The following is a 26,150-nucleotide window of genomic DNA, read 5'->3' as shown; positions in this document are numbered from 1 at the left end:
GCTATCCCAGGCAGCAAAAAGATCACATTCTCCCACCAAACCCAAAAGCTATCCAACTACAAGAGACAAACTAGACAACAAATGACCAAGCAGTATGAGAGAAGTGACATGTACTGTATCCATTTGCTACTGTAAAGCAAAATGGCAAGCAGCAGAAGCAGATTGGTAATGAACGCATAATACGACGAGGTGTACATTGCAGTACACTTGCTGCCCTTCTCCCCCCTTCTATGCTATTTTTCACTACACAACTGGACAACTTCAATACTTATCCTTACCCTAATAAGTAACCGTCAATTACATACATATATCAACTGTCGAAGAAATGTGTTGGGGGAAAAATAAAATTTAAAAAAAAATTCAGCTTCACAAACATTAGTGCATGCAAAACAAAGCAGGCAAGACAGAAGTATAGATCGAGTGGGCTTTGTGCTGGGACAATTTATCATAAGGTGGAAAAATATTTGAGAATGCCTGGGCAGTTACTTGGGTACTGATGATTTCAGGACAGTGCGTTATAAGGTAAAAGTTGATATGAAGTGCTGAGCCATCGGTGCCAGGTCCAATTTACTCACCAAGAGGAGTGAAACCCCGAGCAGGGCTGGTATCGCGGCTGCTCTCGCGACTCGTGTTACGGCTGCAGCCCTGACTCATGCTGGGGCGCGGGATACGACTGCTCCGGGCTAGCATGCGGTAACGAGAAGCAGCAGGAAGAAGAGCTTTACCACACAGCTCAGCTGTTAGAACACAGGTTAGCACTTTAGTCAGGCTGCCATAACGCCACAATTAGCAGGAGAAAAAAGTGTTGGGAAGAAAGGGGCTTGGCAACAAACCTGGTGTTTCATTTCAAAAGTTAGACATAAAAGCAAAAGCGGACCACTTCGTTTTAGGTTAGCATTAGTCTGCCAAGACAATTATGGTAAAAGATGCTCTGCAACATCAACCAGCAAGAACGCATCAAAACAAAATCTACTGGTCAGAACTGGTTAGATCACACACAGTGATCACAAAGCTGATTGACAAATGTGATAAAAAGCATAAAAAGAAGCAGCTGGTTAATCATCCTTACCATTATTCAGTAACAGGTAAACCAGTTAAAAGAACAAGACAGCAGTCAGAAGCTAGTCACATAGTAACAGCATCAGCATCTTAATCAAACAGTCTGTACCAAAAGCTGAGCATTTTTCCTTAGAGAGGCATCTCACCACTCTGCATTGATGAGTTTCTAAGGAAGAAATGATACTGCAGAGACTACATCTGTGATTCATGGCATCCTTAAGTAATATTTATTGGTTATACAGCATACACAAACTATAAAATGTTAAATTTCAAAATGCAACCGGTTTAAACACTTTTCAAGCACATCCTAGTTTGAGGCTAAAATAAAGGTGAAAAAAATCGTGACCTCAGATGCGTCTCAAGAATCCACTTTAGATCTTTAAAGATTCACATTTTGTTATGAACATTTAGATCTCTATGATTTGAGAGCTATGAGACACCATGTGCATCCTTACCTATGCCCAGTCTGCTTGGGCTGGTCTCTCGGCTGCAGCCCTGGCTTCTTGGGATCCTTGCTCGTTTGTCTGAGGGTGTAGAAGCCACAGCTGTAGTGCGTGAGACTCTGCCATATGTGTGGCCCAGCAGCTTTCCTGGGGAACTAGAACGGCTGCCAGCTACAAATACCAAAGCCAGAAGGAAAGCATAAGTATAACGTACCCATTTTCTGTGCACAGCAGTCTGTGAAAATTCTTCAGTCTTCAACAGAGCTACAGAGTAACAGTGCTGCACATAGTTCACAGTCCATTGGTTCACTGATCTTACAAAACACACAAAATGGCAGTGGATACTAGGGCTGCACGATATCAGAAAAATATGCGATATTCGATAACATGACTGAATATCTCGATATCGATATGTATCATGATAATTAAATATATAATGTTTTTCTTACCTCTACTCGCCGTTCTGCCCTGTATCTAGCATTTAAAAAAAACACCCAATGCATCGCTTCCATTCCAACATTATTTTTTATTGGAAAAACATGGCTACACCTGCAATGGTGTCCATCAATCATCTTTAAATCTCTTAATTTTTGTGAGCGCAGCAGAAAATGTCTTAAGTTGAAGTAAACAAAAAACTGAAAACTACATTACATTAACATAAAGCATTCAAAATGGCAATTTCAGCGGCTCCCGGGAGATGAAGGTGAGCGACACAGATTCACCATAAACTCAAACACAATCTGTTAATAACACATGCGGGTGAGAGAGCAGTGGTGTGGGTGGGTGTGGGTGTGTGTGTGTGTGTGTGTGAGAGAGAGAGAGAGAGCGCGGTAGCATGTGTGAGTGAGCGAGCGGTAGTGTGTGTGTGTGTGTGTGTGTGTGTGAGTGAGAGAGTGAGTGAGAGCGGTAGTGTGTGTGAGTGAGCGAGCGGTAGTGTGTGAGAGTGAGAGGTAGTGTGTGTGTGTGTGTGTGTGTGTGTGTGTGTGTGTGAGAGAGAGAGAGCGTGGTTTTATGTTTTTATGCTTCTGTACAGCAGTGTTTGTCCCAGTGAGCCGCCCCACCACTGTTTTACAGGTACATGTCTTGCAAAGTACCTGAGTTTGCAGTACATCACCCCTCCTGAATCCAAAGTGCTTCCAAATAGCAGACATGCATTTTTTTTTTTTTGGAAACCAGTTCCTCCTCACACAAGTTTGTCTCACCACACTTGCTCCCGCCTTCCGCCATCACCACGAGGCTTTTACTTGTTTTGCAATAGGGGGCGGAGTTATCCCGCGGCGCTTGTTGACATTCAAATGTGATTGGATGGCACAGAAAAATGTGCCTTTTATTGAAATTTAAGTAATTTTTGCGGTATGTGTATCGCAAACTATGATATCGTGATATCGATACTTTTTCGATATATTGTGCAGCCCTAGTGGATACCATTTTCACATAATGCATTGTATTTGCTCATCTATAAAGTAGCTATGCCTACATGACAAAAAATGGAAATGAAATATCGACTTTGATGGAAAACTTCTGACTGAAAGCGAGGCTTTTCCTGGACTGTGGGGAAGACTGAGTGATTAAGACAGGATTTGTACAGAAACTATACAAACCAACTCTGAAACAAATACACACAGGCAATAAATAAACCAGGGGGAAAAAAAAACATTTTAAATTAAATCTGGTGACAAAACATCCATCACAACAGCAGAAATAAAGACACAATTTTCCACACTGGGGTGGGGAGGAGAACAACATATGATACGGTATAATTCATGCGTGGTGCTAATTAAGGGGTGGTGAAATATCAGCTATGTGCAGATAAATCTGGGGGCTTACCACCAGTAGGGTTAGCTGATCTGGATCCTTGTGTATGGAGGCACGTCAAAGGATAGGCGATAAGTTACAAAGCAGCTCAGTATGACATGGTCATCCAGCATGCATCAGGCAAAATGTTATTCTTTCGTGCATTAGAGAAGTCTACTCTCAGAAGACACTGCTAAATTGTAATGTACATTAAACATCTTGATCTGGAAGCTCATCTGTGTTACAATAACACAGAAAAAACAGCCAAGAGAGATTATTTTTTCAGCCACAAGGACAGAGGTACCATACTACAAGAGTAAGCTTTTCTGAAAATGAAGATGGTGCTGCCACACTTTCTGCATGGTAGACTGTATAAAAGTGATTCCAGCTGTTAGAATTGCTTGAAGTGTGTAAAAGGTGAGAAAACCAAATAAATGCACTTACGCTGGGACTGAGACACCACTTTAGCTCTGCTTCGACCTCGGCTGTCTGTTACTGTAGTGTTTGCACCAGTAGCGCTTCCGGAGCTTTGTCTTCTGGTGCGCACGCGACCTGCACACAAAACAGGCAGAAAGCATAGCATTAGAGAGAGATGGAAGGAAAAGAGCAAAGCAGTATGGGAGGAATATTGGAAAAAGGAGAAACAAGACTTTATGAACGAGAAGAGACAGACATTAAAAACAGGAAAGCATTTAAGGCAAAGATTTTGAATAGAAAGTTAAGAACAAGGAGTGTGGACATGCTGAGAAATAAATGCCACATGGCATTCAAGTTTATATTCACACATACTGTATGTTATTTACCAGCTAGGAGGTCCGTATTGTGAAATATCGTGACCGAGGTCTTGAAAGTACTGACCGAGGCCCTCTGGGCTGAGGTCATGGTATTTCACCATACGGACCGACCTTAAGCTGGTAAATAATATATTTTTTCTTTACCAAATTCTAACAGAAAACGAGAGCGCCCGAAAGGGAAAACCGAGCCGAGCCGCCATTTTGAATCCTCATTCACGGCTGTAATGCAAATGGCTTCCTCCTCGGTATAGAAGTGCACTTCCATGGCAGGAAAAAAACAAACAAACTACATTTTGCCGCCTATGTAGTCCCCTATTTATACAAAATTGAGTCATTCAGGATTCAGCCATGTTTTTGCTCAGCGTCAGCAACAGTTACAGGTTTTTAGCTTTCTCCTGAAATGTTCTCTTTTATTTCTTTTTCCTCAGGGTAGTAAAACTCGCTTTCGCTCTGAACACTGTCGTTATCACTATCCATGCTGTAAAATTAATGCTATTCTCCTGAGAAATGCTGGCAAAACATTTAAGATTTTTGATAATCTTATAAATAAATCTTATTAAAAAAAAAAAGTTGACCAAAAAAATGCTACGATGTTTGCTGTGAACGAGCAAGTCGCCAGAGGTTCATAACCGGGGTCCGTAATGTAGGATACGGACCTGCTCGCCAACCAATCAGAGTGCAGGATTTGATGGAAACCGGACCTCAAAAAAAATATGCATTATGTTCTGTCATTGAGATAAAGTGGCTAACTTGAAGAATGTTTTCATTCAAAGTTGAGTTTAATTTCACATAATACAAATGTCACATAAGGTAGTGTTTTAGTGATCTGCATCAGCATTATGGAAAGGACCTCAAACTGAGTCTGACAAATGAAACAGAAAAAAATAACTAAGTGTCCAAGTATCCTTGTAAGACAATTTTAGTATAACCTCGAGTAGAAATATTATAATTTCAGACAAATCTCAAGTACAAATAATAGTGCAAAAACATTTGCTCTTAATGATAACTGTAGACATTTTAAAAAAAAAAGTTAATACAATGCCATGGGCTTAGATTTGTGGACAATTTATCTCTAATCCTTTGGTCAAGTAATTGCTCGCCTCAAACAGACTGACAAAAACAGATCCAAGACTCCCAAATTAGAGGAAGCATATTTAAATTCAGAAAATTGCTACTCACTATCAAACCATAATTTTGGATAGGGTTGAGGCATCATGCAGACAAGGCATGCAGAAGTAGAGCCACATGTAACTGCTATTAACATACAGGGGAAACATGAACACTGCCTATAGCCCTCCAAAGGACTTAATTGAGACCAAGACACACATACACACAAATTATAAACACAAATCTTACCATCTATTTTACCAGGTGTACCATCTTTGGGGCAAAACAAAAGCAGGGAAGTGAAGAGAGGAAGTATAAGAGGCAAAGGTTAGAGTCAGTTAGTTTGGAAGCGTGGAAGACAGGGCTGTAAACCATGACAGGGCTTGCGTGGAAGCAGTGGCAAAGAACTGTTAATGACTGCAAGTCAGGGAAAATAGTGTGATCGATATTATGTCAGTTCAGGTAACTGAATAAAATAGCACAGGACACAATGCTACATTAACCCATAAAAGACCAAAGCAGCTAAGAGAGGCAATGCCTCAAAACAGAATTTTACCGTGCAAAGCGAGTTGCAGTGGAATAATTAATAAAACTAAATCTATTAAAATGCTGAAACCCTAATCTAAGTGTAACACTGGTCATAATTTAAGCTCAAGTAGTTAGGGTGTGTTTGAAAGACAGACAATCTGGCAGCAGGGAAATGAACATCATTTATGGACTTTTAAAAGCTACCCAAAACCATGGATAACCAAGCACAACAAATCTATGACAGTGATCATTATTTGTTCCTCATCAGAGCACAGCTTAATAGCACCTAAGGTAGCCATCAGCTTTATTAATGGGCTGCTATGACCATAAAAGCCAGTGGTTTTATTGGCATTCCATTAAATTTCTGTAATTAAGGGTTGAGAGTGAAGAAATTATATCCAAATGCCTAGGCACGCTGAGCTCATTGCTGTGGGCTTGGAGTTTGGAATCTTACCCAGAGAGGCATAGGATCCTGGGGGGAGGGCTGCAGCTGAGCTGAAAGGGGAAGGAGAGGGAAGTGAGGGCACAGCAGGCATCCGGGACTTGGCGCTGGCAGCAGCATTCACATCAATGTCACTGCGTGAGCGCTGGAGTGAGCCAGGGGTGGACGGTGCTCTGGAGCTCACCACCTTACCTATCAGATAAATAGGTTATCAAAAGGTAAGTGCCAGATAACCACATCATTTACTTGAACCAGAAAATATGCAAGTTATGTATGGTTCGGCACATATCTAAATTTTACAGAGAGGCAGCAAGAGGCTTACTTCTGGTCATGCTTCCTCCGATCACACTCCTCACAGAAAGCGGTCGACTACCCAGAAAAACAAAGTGGTGGTCAAGTGACTTGTCAGTAACAGGAATAGTTGTGGAATGGCAAAGAAAGACAACAAATGAGCAATGTTCATTCTGTAAAAACACTAGACGCTTAAAATTAAGGACCGATAAGCTGGCAAAGATGAGAATCAGGGAGCCTTTCTGGCAGCAGTTATCAGGACATTACTCTTGGTGATGGATTAAGGCACACGGGGTGCTGTGGGCTACAGAACACAAATGAGTTGAATTCAAGAGCAGACATGAGTTTCACACAGCAGTCCCTGGGTGGTGTTCAAAATTTAAATAATTACAATCTTGTGTAAAGTGTATTTTAAACCCCAAATTAACAGCAAGTATGATAGGTCTCAAAAGATTTCTGAATATTTTCATTTATTAGCTGAACGTGAAACAATACCAGCAATTACATTGCTCTTCCTTGGTGATTAATGCACTTAGTTTTATAAACGGCAGCCATGGCGATGATGCGTTTCCTTGCTCCCGCTGAGCAGTGAGTGAAAACATTAGTGCACTTGCTCCAGCACTCTAAGCGATAAATGTGGAATAATGATCTCACTCTCTCTAAAACACACAACCAAGCAGATGCCAGTTGAAGAGGAGATAATTGCCTCATATCCAGCACAGGATTACTATACTAACAAACCAATTAAATATGGGGCATGCTCCACCTGCCTTGGCTGTGCAATTACAAAAGCCCCAATACATTTTAGTACTGATGACAGGATTAACTATAATGCTACCTTAGCATATGTGTTCAAGTGAAAAATCACCTTTTAAATAATGAAGCTGTATTTTTAAACACGGTCAAAAGCATGACATCTGTGGCTGTTTAATATTAGAGCTTTTTGCAGCACACGCAATTAAAATGAACAAATTTCAAAACACCGGTATTGTGCAAATCTGTGTAAAGTTTCAATATGAGTGCCAGGTTTTTCACCGCATTTATCAAGGGGAATGTACGTGTCCATGTGTGCGCGTCTCTCACTTGAGGCTCTCCTGTGAGCTGGAGGAGGAACGGTCAGACTGAGGCAGTGACACAATGCTGTCAGAACTCTTCAGGTAAGATTGGATGGCCTTCTGATAGGTCGATTCCAGAGCCTGAAACAGGTGCTCTGCCTCTCGGCTGTAGTGCCCATGAAATCCCCAATAACATCTGTGCACACAGACAAATTTAAAAGAATTCCACAACCAACAAATCAGATTTCTAAAGAAAGCCAGATCATGAAATGCAGGGCCAAATTAAATGTTCAGACAAAGGTAGACTTACTTTCTGGCTATAGATCTGGCCTCCGAGTCAGCATCATGAATTCCTTTCTTGATGGTCTCAGTGAGAACTGCAACATGCCTAGGATAATACGGAAACATGGTTAAATGTACACCAAAGCAACTGCAAACAACTCACGGTTATGTTTGCTCTCTATGTTTAAAAAAAATAAAAAGAGACAAGCAGTCTGTGTCTTTTGAAACTTCTTGGACCTGGTACCAGTCCTTTTCCAATTCCCAATTCACAGCAAAAGCAGCCCAAAGAGAAAGAAAGGAGAATGGGAACCCTGCCCTCCTTATAAAAGGGCTCTGTGGAATATTGCCATGGAAACAGCAGGGATGCATGGTTGCCGCTCATTCCAGGCTCATCAATTAAGACTCATGAAAAGACTCATTCCTCATATGTTCAACCAAAATGAGTGAAGTAAGAAACTCTCTCAAATTAAATGCTGCCAACACTGGGGCTAAAGCAGAGAAACTGGGCAAACAGATGCACTTCATGTGAATATAGATAGCACAGGAGTTTGAGATATTTAGTTTTTCTTTCATGGCCTGCATTATGATAATGTAATTTTTTTTTTTTTTGCACTAACCTCTCGAGTGCATGTGTCTGCCATTCTTGCAACAACAGGTCTAGAAATTCATAACACCGTCTAAAAGGGAAAACATATGTTTCAAGCACTTTTCAATTTAGAAGGAAGAAAATTTAAGTAGAATAGAAATTTTAGAAAGTCAAATTTCAGAATGAAAAATAGTTTGTTATATTAAATAACCATAAATGGTCACCTTCGAACAGCCACTGATTTAGATGTGCAGTTACTGGTGATGATCGGGATAAGACGAGGATAGTGCGTATGCTAAGAATATTATTTATTAAAAAAAAAAAAAGTTAGTTACTGGAATCCAAAACATGTGCTGTTTTCATGGAGTAAGGCTTTAGACTTTTATTTTGGGTCTGTTGATTTAGCACTAACTTCCATAATGAAAAAACTACCACAATTTTATCCCAAGCTAGAGAAGTTTAGTGGCTTTAATTACAAATCAGACATGTACAAAACGTTTTCAGGACAAGCTATGGAGTCCACGTATGCACCACAAACACTCACCCGTAAAATAAGACGGATAGCAGCCACACCTGATGTGGCCATGACTTTGGCGCTATTAGGCACAAGATTGAGCAGCGTGGGCATGATGGCCTCTGCTCCATGATCAAATTTGTTCCCGAACACTGAAGACACATGCCTAAAAGAGAAAAAAACAACTTACCCCTGGAATGCTTGATTAAAAGGTGCAGACTGAAATGCATCAGGCAGACATCTGGTTGACAGTAAAACATTAAGTCTGTTCAAATATCCATCACCAAGCTGCTTTTTAGACACAAATTTCTCTACACTCCACTCACTTCAGTTTCACATCATTACAAATACATTAAGGTATGAAATAATTAAAGACCTGCACAGAAACATGTTCCATCAAAAGCAACCCACGCCACAAATTTCATAAAAATTAATATAGTAACATAGTTAAAAAGTAAACAACCTATACGTCAATGGCTACAAGTCAAAAACACATAAACAAGTGTCTCATACCCAAGAGTGATGCAGGCCTCCCGAACCACTTGGGAGCGCAAGTCTTTTGCAGACAGCTTGAAGGCACCTTCCGAAAGTCGGAGCTGTTGAAGGAAACCTTCATGTTCTGCAGCTCCTGCCAGGAGCAGTGAGCGTACTTTCTTCAGCTAGTGAAAAGAAAAACACAAAAGCTTTGATGCTTACAGTTTCTATTCGAAGACAAACAAAGAGACTTGAGCATCACTTACAGCTGCCACTCTGTGTTCCCAGTCATGTTTATCATCTGACAGGACCTCACGGATCTTAGTCATGGAGTCTTCCAGATCTCTACTGGAATAGATCTGTTAAAAGGACATTGGTTATGGTTTCTCATAGATACTCCACAGAAGAAATACAAAATAAATTTTCTTCCTAATTTTTTCCACCATCATGACTGAACATCATGTCCCTAATTTAGTCTTGACCAATTTCCACCCACCAATTAAATCTCCCCATCAAACACAACTACCACCAACCCGGGAGGGTGAAAGACATTAGATGCTTCCTCCAAACCAGTTGCATCTTTTCTGAATTGCTGTTCATGCAGCATCTCAGGGTAGCATAACACACTTGGAGGAAAGCACTATCTGCCCTCTTCCAAATGCACAAGCTCATAGAAACCTACAATCGGCTTGTGTTACTGTGATTAATAGAGGAGAGGGGGTGTACCACCCCTGCCAAGCTGAGAGCTCAGTTTTGCCCACTTGGACCCTCAGCCACAAATGGCAATGGCATTGAAAACCTTGCAATCTCAGAATTGTAATCTCCAGGACGAACACTATTCTGCTGCACCACTCAGGCACCTTTTAAATAGTTTCCTGTGCCAGGCATATGTAACGTACCTGCACAGTAGGGACATCTTCAAATGCCTTCATAAAGTCTTCCTCATCAACAGCTCCTGCACTAGCTCCCTCTTTTCCTGTGGAGAAAGAAAAAGAGCATAAGGTGCATTTATCCTCTTAAAACTAAATAATTTGGACCAGTGTTTTCATATAGCACAGTGTGACGTATAAGGCAGGGCTTTTCAAAGTGTGGGGCACGCCCCCACCCGGGGGGCGCCAGAGTTCTTCAGGGGGGGCGCAACGTGAGGAAAAATAAACCAGAATAAGTTACTATTGCGGACATTTAGCGAACTTCAGCTAGCCTTTACCAGAGACAAAATGGATCGATTTTTAGTACCTAAAGCTACAGTGAGTGAGGAGACAGAAAAAAAACCAGAGTCTCCAGGATGCTGTGATTTGCAACTTCAACGCAAATTCAACCAATCCCCGCGAATTCAGGACGGTATTGCAATTATATCCAATCACCGCAACTTTCCCGCAAATTTGACCAATCGTTGGCGTCGTCTTGAGGTGACATCGACAAACTACCTTCCGCCTTACTTCCGTGTACATGTTCAAGAGAAGCAGCATGCGCGCAGTGTTGCCAGATTGGGCGGTTTCAAGTGCATTTTGGCGGGTTTTGAATATATTTTGGACTGGAAAACGTCAGCAGTATCTGGCAACATTGCATGATGTACGAGTCAGTGTTTATATCGGCTTAAATTCTGTTACTGAAAGTGTGTTATGTTTACAGTGAAGGACTGTGTGCACTTTACATTATTTTTTACTTAATACAAGAAATTAATGGATGCCAACGTTTTTGCCAAAATGGTATTTTATTTTCCATTGTTTAGGCAGCTTCAGCATCATACTGTGAGATTCTGTTCAAATTGTTTTTTTTTTCTTCTATGAAGCCTGAGCCATTTATTTTATTAGTTTATAATTATTGTTTAATTTAGTCTTCAGGAGAGACTGCCTGCACACAGTACTAGTATTAATAGTTTTTTTTTTTCTTACATGAAAGCTGAGGCATTTATATTATATTTTAAGGTAACTTCATGTTGTGCTGTGAGGTTCTCTGCACTTTAACTTTTGAACCAACAGGTGCATTTAGATAAGTAAAGCCTATTTTTCTGCATTTTTGTAGTCCTGGTAATCTTTTATATTGGTAATGTTGTTTATAGGACCATTTCTCAGTGTCTGTTTTTTTAATCAATAGTTTTTCAGTAATAACTTAATATTTAACATATTACTCAATTTTAATCACAAAAAGAGAAAATCACAACAATTTCTCGCAACTTTCACTTCCTCCCGCAATGTAATCACAACAAAAACCTAAAAAAAAAACGCCGCAACTTTCATCGCAATTTTTTGGAAAACCCCCCGCAACAGACATTTTAGCCCGCAACAATCACAAAAAAGGCCCGCGGAATCCTGGGGGGACTGAAAAAAGAAGGAAGTATGACCACGATTATTTAAAGTTTGGATTTTCATGGACTGGATCTGAAGATGCTCCACTGCCACAGTGTGTTGTCTGCCAAGAGGTGCTAGCTAATGATGCTATGAGATGTTTAAAATGTGAAAAAGAAAAAAAATAATGTGTACAACAACCATTTTTTAAAAATATGAATGGAACATTAAGTATAGCAACAACAAAAATTGTAAGGGGGGGCACTGTTGTTTATTTGCTCTCCGAGGGGGGGCTGACTCTCCCACACTTTGAAAACCCCTGGTATAAGGAATACAACATGACAGGGCATGCTGTCATCGGACAATACGGTTTTATTCCTATTTCCACAGCAATGTGTCAACACTAGCAATTTTCATTTATTATTTATTAAAAAAAAAACAAAAAACACCCTATCTGCTGAGTTACATTTAATGTTATGGAACCACCATGAAACAGGTCTCCTCTCAGAAACCTCATGTTTTTGTATCCCTCTCTTTATGTGGAATGTCCATCTTACAAGTACCTGTGTAAGTTTTTACGAAAGAAATGATACTATAAGAAAAAGCCTATTAAAATAAACCAGTGATTCGCTTTCCAGTGGACACTACTGTCCGCACTGTGCTGTTATAGAAAATTAAATCAACAGCTTCTGACTAATCAGATGTGAGACTTCAGAGCTGTGTTATAGGTCAATATATAACTGTAGCTACTATGTTAAAGCTTTGCACATGTTGTCTAAAAGCATGCCAACTCATACATGTCCACTGACGTCATATAATTTTAAATTTATGGTCAAAATCAAGTTTTACTCTACTGCACAAAACCAGTACCACTCAGTAATGGTGTATTTGAATCCCTTAGTTTAGCAGTATTCTCAGTCACAATTTAGACGAAGGCTAAATCTCTTGGGAGGTACGTTACCCTATATAGGCTGAATGAAATATACAAGTAAGGCAATAAACACACAGCTCAGAAACACACAAAATTTTAACCATGGTGTAAACATTAAGTCAAGGTTCTGTGCGAGTTACCTGCAGTTCTGGGTGTTGAGGCAGAACCGGGTCGTCTCATTGAGCCCATGTTTCCTCCTCGCCTGCTGCTGGAGAAACCTTTAGACGAAGTGGAAGAGGAGGACCTGCCTCCATCCACAGAGTCCTCATCATCAAAGTTCTTATCTGCACAAGAGGGGTGCAACCTTGAGCCACATGTTAAACACTTTCACCATGTACAATCAATCAATCTGCACTTTCATGAGATGTATCAAGACGTCATGGATTCAGATGTCAATCTGGAGTTTTCCATATATGACCAGATAGATTTAGTCAAGAAAAACTAAAAATTTGCATATTTTGTGTATGCTTAACCTCCTAAGGCCCAAGCTGTTTTTTTTACATGCATTTTTTATTTCTCTTTGCTATTTGGGCTTATTAGAACCTGATTAGAATAAAAACTAAGCATCATCTTTTGATAAGATGTACTTTTAGAGAAAAAGTACATTCATGTCCACAATTCATGTACACATTCATGTACACAATGTCACATTCATTCACATGTGGATTCTTGTTCCAAATTTCCATAAAGTGCTGTCCACGCATGTGACCGCTAAGCCCTAGGAGGTTAAATGAGGCAGAATGTTTTAAACGTTCTCATCTCATTATCTCCAGCTGCTTTATCCTGTTCTACAGGGTCGCAGGCAAGCTGGAGCCTATCCCAGCTGACTATGGGCGAAAGGCAGGGTACACCCTGGACAAGTCACCAGGTCATCACAGGGCTGCACATAGACACAGACAACCATTCACACTCACATTCACACCTACGGTCAATTTAGAGTCACCAGTTAACCTAACCTGCATGTCTTTGGACTGTGGGGGAAACCGGAGCACCCGGAGGAAACGCACGCGGACACGGGGAGAACATGCAAACTCCACACAGAAAGATCCTCGCCGGCCACGGGGCTCGAACCCGGACCTTCTTGCTGTGAGGCAACAGCACTAACCACTACACCACTGTGCCGCCTGTTTTAAACATGCCATTTTAAATTTTTTTTAATTGTTTTTGGTTTTGTTCTTTGGTTACTGATGACTCAAACAGTGACAAACATTCAAACTCATGTGACTGCAATATCAAAATCAAGTCCATGCAAAGTGCAACAGAACAGAACATTCTGTTTGTCACAGTTAACTGCTTCTACATGTGAAATTTAAGATGTGTTCCTATTTGATCCTGTATTGTATATCGCTATACACAGGGAGCACAATGGTGCCATTACTGAACAAGCACAGTCCAATGCATACTACAGTGTCTTGCAAAAGTATTCATCCGCCTTGGTTTGTGTCCTGTTTTGTCACATTACAAGCTGGAATTAAAATAGATTTTTGGGGGGTGTCACACGGAGCTCTTTCAGTACCGGCGCCAGGCGCCAATGCACCACACTACACACAAACACCCGATACCAGCCATATCATGTATGTTGAGCTACTGCTAATTACCAGCTAACTAACACTGTGGGTGCACACACAAGTTGTTTGTAGCAATAGTTTCATAACAAAAGTACCTCATAGTTAAATGATCACACACACACGGGTTTCAGTACAATTTTTAATAACTTAGCGTGGTGAGTGGGAACCGCGTTTGTTTGCTTCTGTTCTCTCCTGCAGCACTTCCGGGTGACCAAAGGACCCGAACTGTGGAAGCCGGCTGTCTTTGTAGTGCCAGTCTTGTTACAAGCTAATGATTTCATCCAATTAAGATAATTAAGTGTAAATTAAGAATTGTGGTGAAGCTGGGGTTTTGTAATGTAAACAGTTGTTTTGTATGAGAGAAATGTAAGACTTCTGCTATTTGTAAATCTTGCCATTGTTATGTAAATGGAGGATAAATGGGTTTTTGTCTGTCTACAGCTGTTTGTGTTAATTGTAGGGGGAGGGGCTAGTGACTATTTAAGCCCTCGGAAGGAGGTAGTTCACTGTCTGGCCATTTTTATTGCAGTCTGGTTTGTAGTCCTGAGCTGTGCAGTGGTTTGCTCTTCAGACTGGAAACTTTCTTTCTACTTTAGCTCATGTTTACATTAGACCGTATCAGCGGATCATCAGATTAACGTTTTTAAAACGATTAGCGTGCACACAGCAACACCAATACACGATTCGCGTGCACACAACAATACCAATACACGGATACGCTCGGCTCCGCAGGCATCCTGCGCTCCAAATCACTCCGCCCTGAACAGCGAGTGCCCTCTGGAGGGTGCGCACTCTGGCCCTGCGCAGCTCACAGAGCGCGCGAGTGAAGCGCACGAGCAGTGATTCGGGACTGAGCCGCTGTGTGTGTGATCCCAGCGCATATCACTTAACACTTGCAAGTGGAAGGATGGCAAGCCTAAAGACAATCATAACTACACAATGGGCAGTATTTGCATCAGTATTTGCAGTATTTTCATACTTTTATACTCTTTAATGAAAGGTGATACAAGCCGGAAGTCCGCGCCGTTTTTCAGCAGTCGCGTCACATGACCAACACCAGCGAATCAGGAAGGTTGATGTCACAGTGACGTTGTCCAATGAGGATGCCAGCTAGAGCTCAGCACAGCGTATTCTCAATGTTTACACAGCACCGGACCAGATACGATCTAGATTGAATACGTGGACGCTGGCGGATTCCCGTTTCCCGGCGTTTCCAGGTGGTTTAATGTAAACGGACAGTGCATCCGCGAAGAAAACGAGACAGATACAGTCTAATGTAAACGTAGCCTTAGTCTAGTTACATTATCTTTTTTTTTGGTTAAATTCATAGGCCTACATTACTTTAACATTTTGAAATTCCAACTTTATTTTTGCTCACTTGCTCTCTTTTGGGAAAATCTGGACTGTAAATAAACCACCATCCTTGCACCGAAGTTGCAATTCTTGGCTGCATCATCATTTTGTCTCAGAACCCATGTGACAGGGGGTGAGCACCATTTGAGTTACACAACATGCCTACAACTTTACAGACGCAATTTTTTTGTGACACAATAAGATGAAAAAACAAATCTGGAGTGTGTAGGTATTCACTCCCCCCCCAAAAAAAAATCAATACTTTGTAGAGCCACCTTTTGCTGCAATTCCAGCTGCAAGGCTCTTGGGGTTTGTCTCTACTAGCTTAGCACATCTCGCCACTGGGATTTTTGCCCATTCTTCAAGGCAAAACTGCTCCAACTCCTTCAAGTTAGATGGGTTGTGTTGGTATACAGCAATCTTCAATTTATGCCACAGACTCAAACTGGATTGAGGTCTGGGCTTTGATTAGGCCACTCCAAGACATTTAAAGTGCTGATGACACAAACATGACTCTATGCAATTTCTTAAATAAACTATACAACATGGCAAACATGTTAGATTTCTGTTATAATTACATGAAAAGAAGCTGTTGTTACGCGAATATCCAACTTTTAATTGCACAGCGCAAGAAAACTGGGTCCGTGGCTCGCGGCCATGCTGTGACGTCAGCGGAAGAACATGCTGCGGTTCACTGGCTGTTCTACTCAATGGAAATGGCGCATGAAAACGCCAGTGAACTCTCTAGTGCTAGCTCTTCAACAACCAAATACTGGTACTTTAAGCAGTGATCATGATGGCATGATTTTATCTGATTTTAAATAAATGAGACTGATAATAATGTGAATGTTCACAACTAGTACATACAAACTCTGCAGCTTCTGATTCAGCAGCTGCGTCATACTCCGCAAAAACATCAGCAAGAACCTACAATATAAATGGAAATGCAATACACTAAGCTCAAATGACTTTTGGAAAGTATAATTTCTAAATTTTTTCTACATATTCTTGAAGTCGGTCATCGGGGTACTTGCTACCGTTCCCTAACAACGCATGGCAAAGGGTAAAGTGTAGTGTTGCTACGAGTACTTGCTAAAGCCTCCGGTGGAAGATCCTCGATGTGCTGATAAGACATACAGTTCTATATAACACACAAGTGTCACGATAATCACAAAACAGATGCAAATTGTTAAAATACCTAATTTTTAAGCAATCATGTGTTGATCTCTTCCGAATAGAATCTATGATAGCCTACCCTCTTTACCCTTTGCCTCTCGTTGCTAGGCGGCAGTTACATGAAAGCCGCAAGCTTTCACAAGCAAATACATGACTGATATCACGCCGACTTTATGATTACATTTATGATTATCATGAATATGTACTCCATGATGTGTACTCTATGAGCGCTCTGGAGCGAGTCACTTCCAAGATGGCCGCGCAGACCGCATGGTTACTATTTTTTGCATCATGTCGGAGCACTCTATAGCTCTACGTACCTTTATCTTATGTCGTTTCTCAACACATGTTCTGACAGGAGGATTGTCTTTGGAGGAGTCGCCTTGGCCCAGGCGACTGCTGGATCCGGCATAGCTACTAGTAGACCCCCTCCGGAATACTGTAGGCACTCCTGATGGTAGCAGCACACGTTTGTGCTGAACTGAACACCCAAGAGATTCTTTTAAGCTGGGAAGGGTGTCAAAACAATCCAAATCGAAGTGTTCAGAGCACAGGACGGATGTTGGTGAGGGCTCCCACTTGTCACGAGTGCGCCTGACTTGCCTCACCCACTTCGCATGCAGCTCGGGATCTCTGGGAAACTTGAATAAACTTACCCCATCCTTGTGGGTTTTGGAGCAAAAGCTGGCAACACAACGCGAAGGCATAACAACTTGTGTGTGTATATATGTGTGTGTGTGTGTGTATATATATATATATATATATATATATATATATATATATTAAAAAATGTCTAATAAAAATACTAATAATGATAAACTGAACACCTGCCGCATCAACAACAAACTGGTAAGTGAGGAGGAAGGTTCTTTCGCTGACGTCATATAGCTCCTCCTCTTTCGTCTCCTGAGTGCTGCAGCCCTGTCAAATTTGCCCAAATAGCCGCGTTTATCATAACTTGTAAAATAGGCGCCTTCGTGAATTAATATATGGATCATCGGGAATTACTTTTTATGTTATAAAACATCGCCAAAGATGTCAAAAACGTGTCATCAGCCCTTTAAAGGTTTCTCTTTAAACCACTCCAGTGTAGCTTTAGCAGTATGTTTAGGGTCATTGTCCTGCTGGAATGTGAACCTTCGTCCCAGTCTCAAACCTCTGGCTGACTCAAACAGGTTTTCCTCCAGAAACTCATTATGTGACTTATGAAGTGAATTGTTTGGACCAACTCTTACTTAGGGGTTTCATACAAAAGGGGATGAATACTTATGTACACTCCATATTTCTGTTCCCCCACCCCCATCTTTATTATTGTTTGTGTCACAATTAAAAAATAAATTTTAAAAAATTCCACCTTAAGTGGTAGGCATGTTGTGCAAATAGTGCTAACCCCCCAAAAAGCCATTCTAATTCCATCTTGCAACGTGACAAAACAGGAGCAGGGTATCTGCACATTTTTCAAGTACAAATTTAAAGACTTTTAAGACCTTTTCAAGACCTCTAAATGGAAAAATTAAGACTGTACCATGGCAAAGAAAATGATAAATATGACAACTTAAAACTGTTTTCTGCAATAGTTTTTTTTTTTTTTTTAACTAACTTGAAGAAGAATGCACACAATTGGTGAACAACAGGGTGCATCAATGGCAACTGTTAGACACGCAAACAGCTGAAGCAAAGTCGTGTGTTCTGGGCTGCAGAACTACTGTAGCAGCAAGGAGAAGACTGGGGTTTACTGGAGAAAACACCATGAATCATTTCAAAAACAATAAACGGCAAGTAGAACCAGCTGAACGACCTTAGCTGGCATTATTTCAATCCCCAAAGATTATCTTTGATGTGTGATTTTGTGTCCGACAGCAAAATCAGTCTGAGTGTCGTGCAGTATACAGCTGGCTGAGGAAGTTCTCGAGTATCTTCTGCATTATAGCAGGTAACAGCATAAACCCGTTTATGCAGTCATACAATCATCAGAGCGTTACATTAAACACAGAAAAACAACTGTCACCTTTCATAACCATTATCAATGTGTTGTAATAACTAAACTAATTATCATCAGTGCAATTGTTATATATCAATGTTTATTATTCAAAAATAATCATTATCTATAATCCATGAATAATTGTTTGTATTACTACTACTACTACTAATAATAATAATAATAATAATAGCTTTTTTAATAATAATTTAAATTAACTCAATTTTATAACATTTTAATCACTACTTATTAGCTATATTAATTAATTGAATAGCAATTATTATAATTCAGTATTATTAATTACTACTTAATTAATAAGCAGTGATTATCAAAATGTAATTTAATAATTAGTAATTATCAACTACTAAATAATACTACTAATAAGTAGTGATTATTAAAATGCTATAAAAAATTGAGTTACAAGATTAGCTAAAATTATTAAAAAAGTAGTAATTATTATTAGTAGTAGTGATACAATTATTCATGGATTATAGATAATTTGTTTTTAATAGTGAACATTGATATAACAATTGAACTGATAATAACTAACAAGTATTACTCGTAGTATTATTAGTAGTAGTACGGTTATTTTATATCAATGTTCACTATTTTAAAAAAATTATCTATAATCCATGAGTTTGTTTGCATTCTACCAATTACTACTTTTTAATAATTTGCAATAATTTTTAACAACTTAATTTTATAACATTTAATAATCCCTAGTACTTAATCACTAATTCATAAGTAGTAATGATTAATAATCAATAATAACTATTACTACTAATAATTAGTGGTTATTATTGTTATTATATTAAAAACACTGTTGTAGATGATAAGTAATAAAACTAAAAAAAACTTTGTACAAATTATTTATATTGTACTATATTCAGAATTATTGTATTTTCTGGAGTTCTTTTTAATTGAGTTTTGAAATAAAGGTTGTTTATATATTTATATTAAACTTGGTACAATAAACAATGTTAATTATGTAAAAAATGATGCTAATCATTATTATTAGTATTTCCTACAAGTCCCATTTTCCACCTGACTCGTGCACATGCGCGAACCCCCCTGCGTTTCTCTCCGGAGCGCTTGACCTCTAACGCGCACGTGCCTCGTGTCCGTGAAAAGCCAGTTTCCCAGTCCGCCGTGTCCCCAGCGCTGCAGTACCGTCTTTAAACACATTTGTGCGATCCAGCGCTTTTTATCGCAAACAATTCTTCTCCTTATTTTGGGGGTATTTGTCATCCCCCAACCACTTGTCGTTAAACAGACATCTTCCCATAATTATCAACGCTTTCTAGCGCCCGCATCAGCTACCTGCGCATCTCTCACTCTTCACAACCACTGCACCGCACCACACTTCCTCCAGTAGCCTCCTAACGTTAGTTCTTGTTCTACGGAATGCACAGAACCAATGCTGCCCCCAAAAGCTACGCTGGTCACTTTAAAAAAAAAAATACCCCAAACCGGATGGAGACATTTCACTCGTTCGGTCCAATATTAAATTTCATACCTCCCTTTCGAAAATTCCAGTCATTCCAAACAATTTAAGACGTTTTAAGGCCTTGAAAACCGAAAGTTGCTTTTAAGGCTTTTTAAGGACCCGCGGGAACCCTGAGGACAAACACAAAGGGGGATGAATACTTTTGCCAGACACTCTATATCTCAGTTAATCAAGCTCTTTTTAGTCCTGCTCATTTTGTGTCAAAACAGGCATACATAAAACACTGATTAAAGAATAAATCTAACCAAGAATGTACAACAGTTCAACAGTCTGGTGGTTAGAAATGCATTTCCTATTCCATAAATTGTCATTTAGGTAAGGGTACAAAAAAAAATAAAAATTTAGCACATGCAAAAATACGAGGTATTTAGTCCAGCATTTCCTATAATTCTGCTTCAGCTTCAACCACAAATCTTCACTTTGGTGCTTTAGTAGTCATGAAGGAATGATCACTCCTCCCCGGTCATTACCCAAAAGCTACTGGACACTGACCAATGTTCTCCAATCTATTAGGTTATCAACAGTATTAGAACAAGATTACAATATTTACTCATTTGGACACAAACTATTGTCAATATACTTTGAACAGACGTTGATGATTAACTGCTACACATGTGGCCAGATTGCAAGACCTTTTGCGAAACATGGAGCTCTTCAAACACTGTATGGAAACAGCTTAACATTAAATTCTTAAAGTATTTTTTATAAGTGGTGCACTTTCCTTATTTTATCAAATTCAGACATTTGGAATCAAATTCCAAAGTACTTATGAAGCAAAATGCAGAAAAAATAACTTCAAATTGGCACAGCAATATAGAATGAAGCACAGTTGATTTATGCACATGAAAATTAACGACGGAATTTAATTTTCCACATCAAGAGTAATTTTGATGGGATGTCTTAAAAAGAGCAAACACCATCAACCATAAAAAAAATTCTGACTGAATCACTCTAAACAGCACTTCATCAACTGGCAACTCAAAATGTAAAGCTGATTAATCTACACTGAAGCTGCACTGAACGCCGTTCCCCAGGACTAGAGTAAGGACGAGCACAAATTGAAATGGGTAAAGGGCGTAGTGCAGTCAGTTTATCTCCCAGGGGCTGTGCAGTGATTTGTACCATCTCGGTGCAATGACATTTTTCTTGCTGACAACGTTTACTACAAATAAAGACCTCATAAATACCTGTGAGGATCTACAGGATATGAAAGACGGATGCGTCACAGAAATTTGATGTAGGTCTTAAATCCATATCATAAGCCACACAACAGGTTACTTTGCTACATCAGTAGAACATAAATATAAAGGCCAAAAATGCCCATTATGTGTGCAAGCAAAGTGGCTAATCTATCTATTGTTCCCCCTCTCCATATAGAAAACAAATTTGAAAACTTGCACATATGCCATGAAAACTTTTTGTAAAAAGATAACTCCCTCTGTTGGACAGATTTTAAAAGTGCACCGTGATGATTAACATGTACCAAAAATTAAAGCACTTCTAATCTAGCAACATTCTGCATATCAAAGCAGCCTGGTCACATTTATACAATAACAAGCGCCACAGTAAATTACAGGCATCATAACAAAACTCAAAGCACCCAGGCAAGCACATATCTGTACGCCAGAAGCAAAGTAAAAAGGAAGAGCCATTAGTGAAACAGGAAGGAGATGGGCTTATCGTGCAGCATCCTGCTTTTGACAATGATGGTCTCTCCCCTTTAAATGCCAATCAGAACTAAGCGTGACAAAAAGCATGTAATTCTACCCCAATGAACTAATAAAGCAATACTGAAGTTACAAAAAAACCTGTAAAACCACGCCTCGACGCACAAGGTTCACAAAAATCTTCAGACGCACCCACAACAGGCACACACAGAAATGCACATGAACTGCCAGCAAAACCTTTTTTTTCTATTTAGAAACTTTGTAAAAACATTTTTACAGACCCCCAAACAAACTTGTTGGCTTCCAGATCTGAAAACATCTGCTTTCATTCTGTTTAACGTTCTAGAAAGATGCAATAAAAGGAAAGAGGAAATTTTTTTCCCTGTGTTTATTCTATATTCCTTGTGCTTATGATGCTTTGAATATACAAGTCTAACTAGCTCACAGAACGCATTCACCAAAAAGTGCTGGTATTCTCTACTTTTTAAATGATGTATGCAGAATATGATTGATTATGCGCTAGTGTCAGCTCCAGAATGATTGACAGCTATGGTAATAATAATAATAATAATAATAATAATAATAATAATAATAATAAAGTTCAATTTATATAGCGCCTTTCACAAACCCAAGGACGCTTTACAAAAGAATTACCACCCAAAAAAAAAAACTAGGAAGAATAGTGTGAGGTAAAGAGAAAAGTTTTCAAGTTGGCTTTGAAGGAAGAGAGAGTGGAACAGTCACGAAGTGATTGTGGTAACGAGTTCCAAAGTTTAGGAGCAGCAACACTGAATGATCTGCCACCCATAGATGTCAGTTTAAAACGTGGAACAGTCAGAAGATCTGAGGGAGCGGGAGGGACAGTACAAATGAATTAGCTCACAGAGATAGGAAGGAGCGAAACCATGAAGAGCTTTATAGGTTAAAAGCAGGATTTTGTATTTGATCCGAGAGATAACTGGCAGCCAGGGCAGTTGCTGTAAAACAGGAGTGATGTGAGCAGTGCGCTTGGTAAATATGGGTAAAACAAGTTGAGAAAGTGGACAATATTTAAGCATTGTAAATGTGTGTGAATAGAAAACATGTTTGACACGCATATTGCGGAACTCTTTCCCACACCACCCACCAACCTGGTGTGTTAATCCAAAAAATTAAAAGGACGGCAGACAAAAACAAAACTAGAGTTGTCTGAGGAGAAAACCTGCACGCACACTTAAATGTGTTAACTAGTAGAGGGACATGACTGTGTGCAGATATCACCAGAACGTATGCACCAATTAACGGTGACTAACCAAAATAGGGAAAACCGTAGCAGCTCAAATTGTTACCCAAAAATTCAACATCTTACATGTGATTTGTTTAAGCTCCTAATTTGTCCTGCCCCGAATGACTAACAAATCTGGTTCGAGTCCAAATTTCTCCTTCTGAGTCACTATGACAGTTCGTTGACTGAGTTAAAGGATCATGAACGGAGCCAATGATTTCTTCACCCATTATGGAAATGACGGAGGTTACTGGTGTAATCACTGTCACTGTCCACCCACTGACTATGTTTTCTAAATCTTCACCATCCAGTTCATTCATGTCTAACAAATCACTGATGTGTCGTGCCACGGATTAAAAACCGCCACCTGTATGCTTTAACTACGTGTTAAGTTTAGCGGTATCGGTCATTTCAGCCTTTTATTGATCCTTTGATCACCATTTTTGATCATTGTTGATCAACACCTAAGCAAGGCGAGTTAAGCCTTTGTTTTATGGCATTAACTTAAAGCTAGATGACCTTTTGATTTCATAAAATTGGTGAAATTTAATTCCCTCTGAAATTTGGTCATTGTGAGAGGTTTATTTCTGTAATCTCAAAAGGAAAAAAAAAAACCACCCAAGCCATTCTGTGGCTGGGAAGTTATTTAATTTGAGGGGATTCCCGAACAAATAACGTGGATGAAAAATTGCTTACTTCGTGCAGTCAAGCAGACAGAGGAAGTCCGTGTGCGCATGCGCAGGTTTACCTTCTTTTGGGTTTTACAGCAGCTGACATCCACAGTGCTGCATTACTGCCATCTAAAAGTTTACCTTGGCTGTGCACTGACAGTTACATCATTCTGACACTAAACGAACAGCTGATCACACCGAGGTGCTCGCTGACCGCCGATATTTATTAGTTTGGTCCTGCATTTCCTTTTCTTGGAAACATAACGTCTTTTCTTCTCACTTTCCATGACTGTACTCAGTCTTTCAGGTTTCATTCGCACACTCTTGTAGGGTCCACTACATCGAGACTGTGTCTGTTCCCCGAGCTAAACAAAAAAGTAGAAATACTCAGAGAGTTTGTTCCAGTAACCTAAACAATATAAAATTAGATCATACTGACTGTACAGCTGCTGCCAGCACCTTTGATCTAAAGGTGGGGCTATTAAATATTAGATCTCTTACATCTAAAGCGCTAATGGTTAATGAACTTATTACTGATCAGGAGTTTAATGTACTTTGTTTAACTGAAACATGGATTAAGCCAAATGAATATATAGCATTAAATGAAGCGAGTCCTCCTGGATACAGTTATATACACCAGCCTCGTCTAACTGGCAGAGGAGGAGGCGTCGCGGTTATTTATAATGATTATCTAGGTGCAACACACAAACATGGTTATAAATTTAACACATTTGAATTTCTTCATACTCATATAAATGCATGTAGCCTCGAAAAATAAGTCTACCCAGTTAATTCCGTTACTTATTATTTACAGGCCCCCGGGGCCATATTCTGAGTTTCTTTCTGAATTTGCAGATTTTATCTCGGACCTGGTTATTTCCTTAGACAAAGCTTTAGTTGTCGGAGACTTTATTTCACTTCGATAAGCCAGAAGACCCTTTGAAAACAGCGTTCGTGTCCATTTTAGATTCAGTAGGTGTTGATCAGAATGCCATAGGACCGACCCATAATTGTGGCCACACCCTCAATCTACGAGTAATACTAACACATTCGGGTTAAACATAGAAAATATAGTCACAGTTCCACAGTCTGAAATTCTCAGATCATTATCTCATTCAAAATATATCCGAGTAATAATATACGCACCTCACCACGCTACTGTATTAAACGTACATTCATGTCAACTACTGCACAGAGCTTTATAAATGATTTATCAACTTTGATTGGGTCACTGTCAGCCCCCGCAGAACTTGATCAGGCAACTGAATGCTTAGAGTCAACATTCTGCCATACCTTAGATAATGTAGCTCCTCTTAAAAGGAAAATGGTCAGAGACAAAAAAATTAGCACCCTGGTATAATGAGGACACTCGCACTTTAAAACAGACCACTTGAAAATTAGAACGTAAATGGCGTCAAACAAAATTGGTAGCGTTCAAATTAGCGTGGAAGGAGAGCTTCCTGAAGTACAGAAAAGCTCTTAGTGCTGCGAGATCAACATATCTCTCCTCCCTAATAGAAGATAACAAAAATAATCCTAGATTCCTATTTAATACTGTAGCAGAATTAACCAGGAATAAGTCCACTATAGACACATGCACACCTGTAGTAGCAACAATTTCATGAATTTTTTTAATGACAAAATTGAGAATATCCGACAAAAAATTCAAACTACTAATTTAAGGCCAGACAATGTAAGTGACCCTGTAGTTAACAATATAACTGTATCAGATCAGCAATGAGATTGTTTTACTCCCCTAAAAGAAACTGAATTACTTTCATTAATCTCAGCATCAAAAGCCTCAACTTGTGTACTAGATCCCTTACCTACACGTCTATTCAAACAGATAATACCTGAAGTAATTGAACCGCTTCTAAAAATAATAAATTCTTCTCTTACGATTGGCTATGTACCCAAATCCTTTAAAGTAGCAGTTATCAAACCCCTGATTAAAAAACCTGACCTTGATCCCTGTCAGCTGTCCAATTATCAGCCAATATCAAACCTCCCCTTTATCTCCAAGATCCTTGAAAAAGCTGTGGCACAGCAGTTATGCTCATATTTACACAGGAATAGCATCCATGAAATGTATCAGTCAGAATTTAGACCTCATCATAGCACTGAGACAGCACTGGTTAAAGTAGTAAACGACCAACTGTTGGCGTCTGATCAGGGCTGTCTCACGCTGCTTGTGTTGCTTGACCTTAGTGCAGCATTTAAGAAGAAACCTTTGTCACATGCACACTTCAAGCACAGTGAAATTCATTCTCTTCATTTAACCCATCTGAAGCAGTGAACACCAGAGCACCCGGGGAGCAGTCAAGGGTTCGGTACCCAGCCCAAGGCCGCCCCACGTCAACCTAACTGCATGTCTTTGG

The 26,150-nt window shown here is 39.7% G+C and overlaps 1 protein-coding gene across 13 annotated transcripts in view; it reads right to left on the bottom strand.

The window, feature by feature from the left end:
* The window catches only part of clasp1a (cytoplasmic linker associated protein 1a), a 131,429-nt gene that overhangs the window by 32,646 nt on the left and 72,633 nt on the right, over positions 1-26,150 (bottom strand). For 6 of the 13 annotated variants that reach the window (XM_060929746.1, XM_060929734.1, XM_060929738.1 and 3 more), the window contains 14 exons: positions 12,729-12,872; positions 10,269-10,345; positions 9,636-9,728; positions 9,409-9,554; positions 8,926-9,061; positions 8,606-8,676; positions 8,413-8,472; positions 7,824-7,901; positions 7,542-7,709; positions 6,490-6,536; positions 6,180-6,359; positions 3,741-3,848; positions 1,515-1,673; positions 576-737 (listed from right to left, as the gene is read on the bottom strand). In XM_060929746.1, coding sequence (XP_060785729.1) covers positions 576-737; positions 1,515-1,673; positions 3,741-3,848; positions 6,180-6,359; positions 6,490-6,536; positions 7,542-7,709; positions 7,824-7,901; positions 8,413-8,472; positions 8,606-8,676; positions 8,926-9,061; positions 9,409-9,554; positions 9,636-9,728; positions 10,269-10,345; positions 12,729-12,872 — 1,629 coding nt within the window. The remainder of the gene's footprint in view (positions 1-575; positions 738-1,514; positions 1,674-3,740; positions 3,849-6,179; positions 6,360-6,489; positions 6,537-7,541; positions 7,710-7,823; positions 7,902-8,412; positions 8,473-8,605; positions 8,677-8,925; positions 9,062-9,408; positions 9,555-9,635; positions 9,729-10,268; positions 10,346-12,728; positions 12,873-26,150) is intronic. The other 7 variants (XM_060929736.1, XM_060929741.1, XM_060929737.1 and 4 more) reach the window with 2 other exon arrangements.

Source organism: Neoarius graeffei, chromosome 9, assembly GCF_027579695.1.
Source record: "Neoarius graeffei isolate fNeoGra1 chromosome 9, fNeoGra1.pri, whole genome shotgun sequence".
Lineage (NCBI taxonomy): Eukaryota > Metazoa > Chordata > Actinopteri > Siluriformes > Ariidae > Neoarius > Neoarius graeffei.
This window is presented reverse-complemented; position numbering and strand designations above follow the sequence as displayed.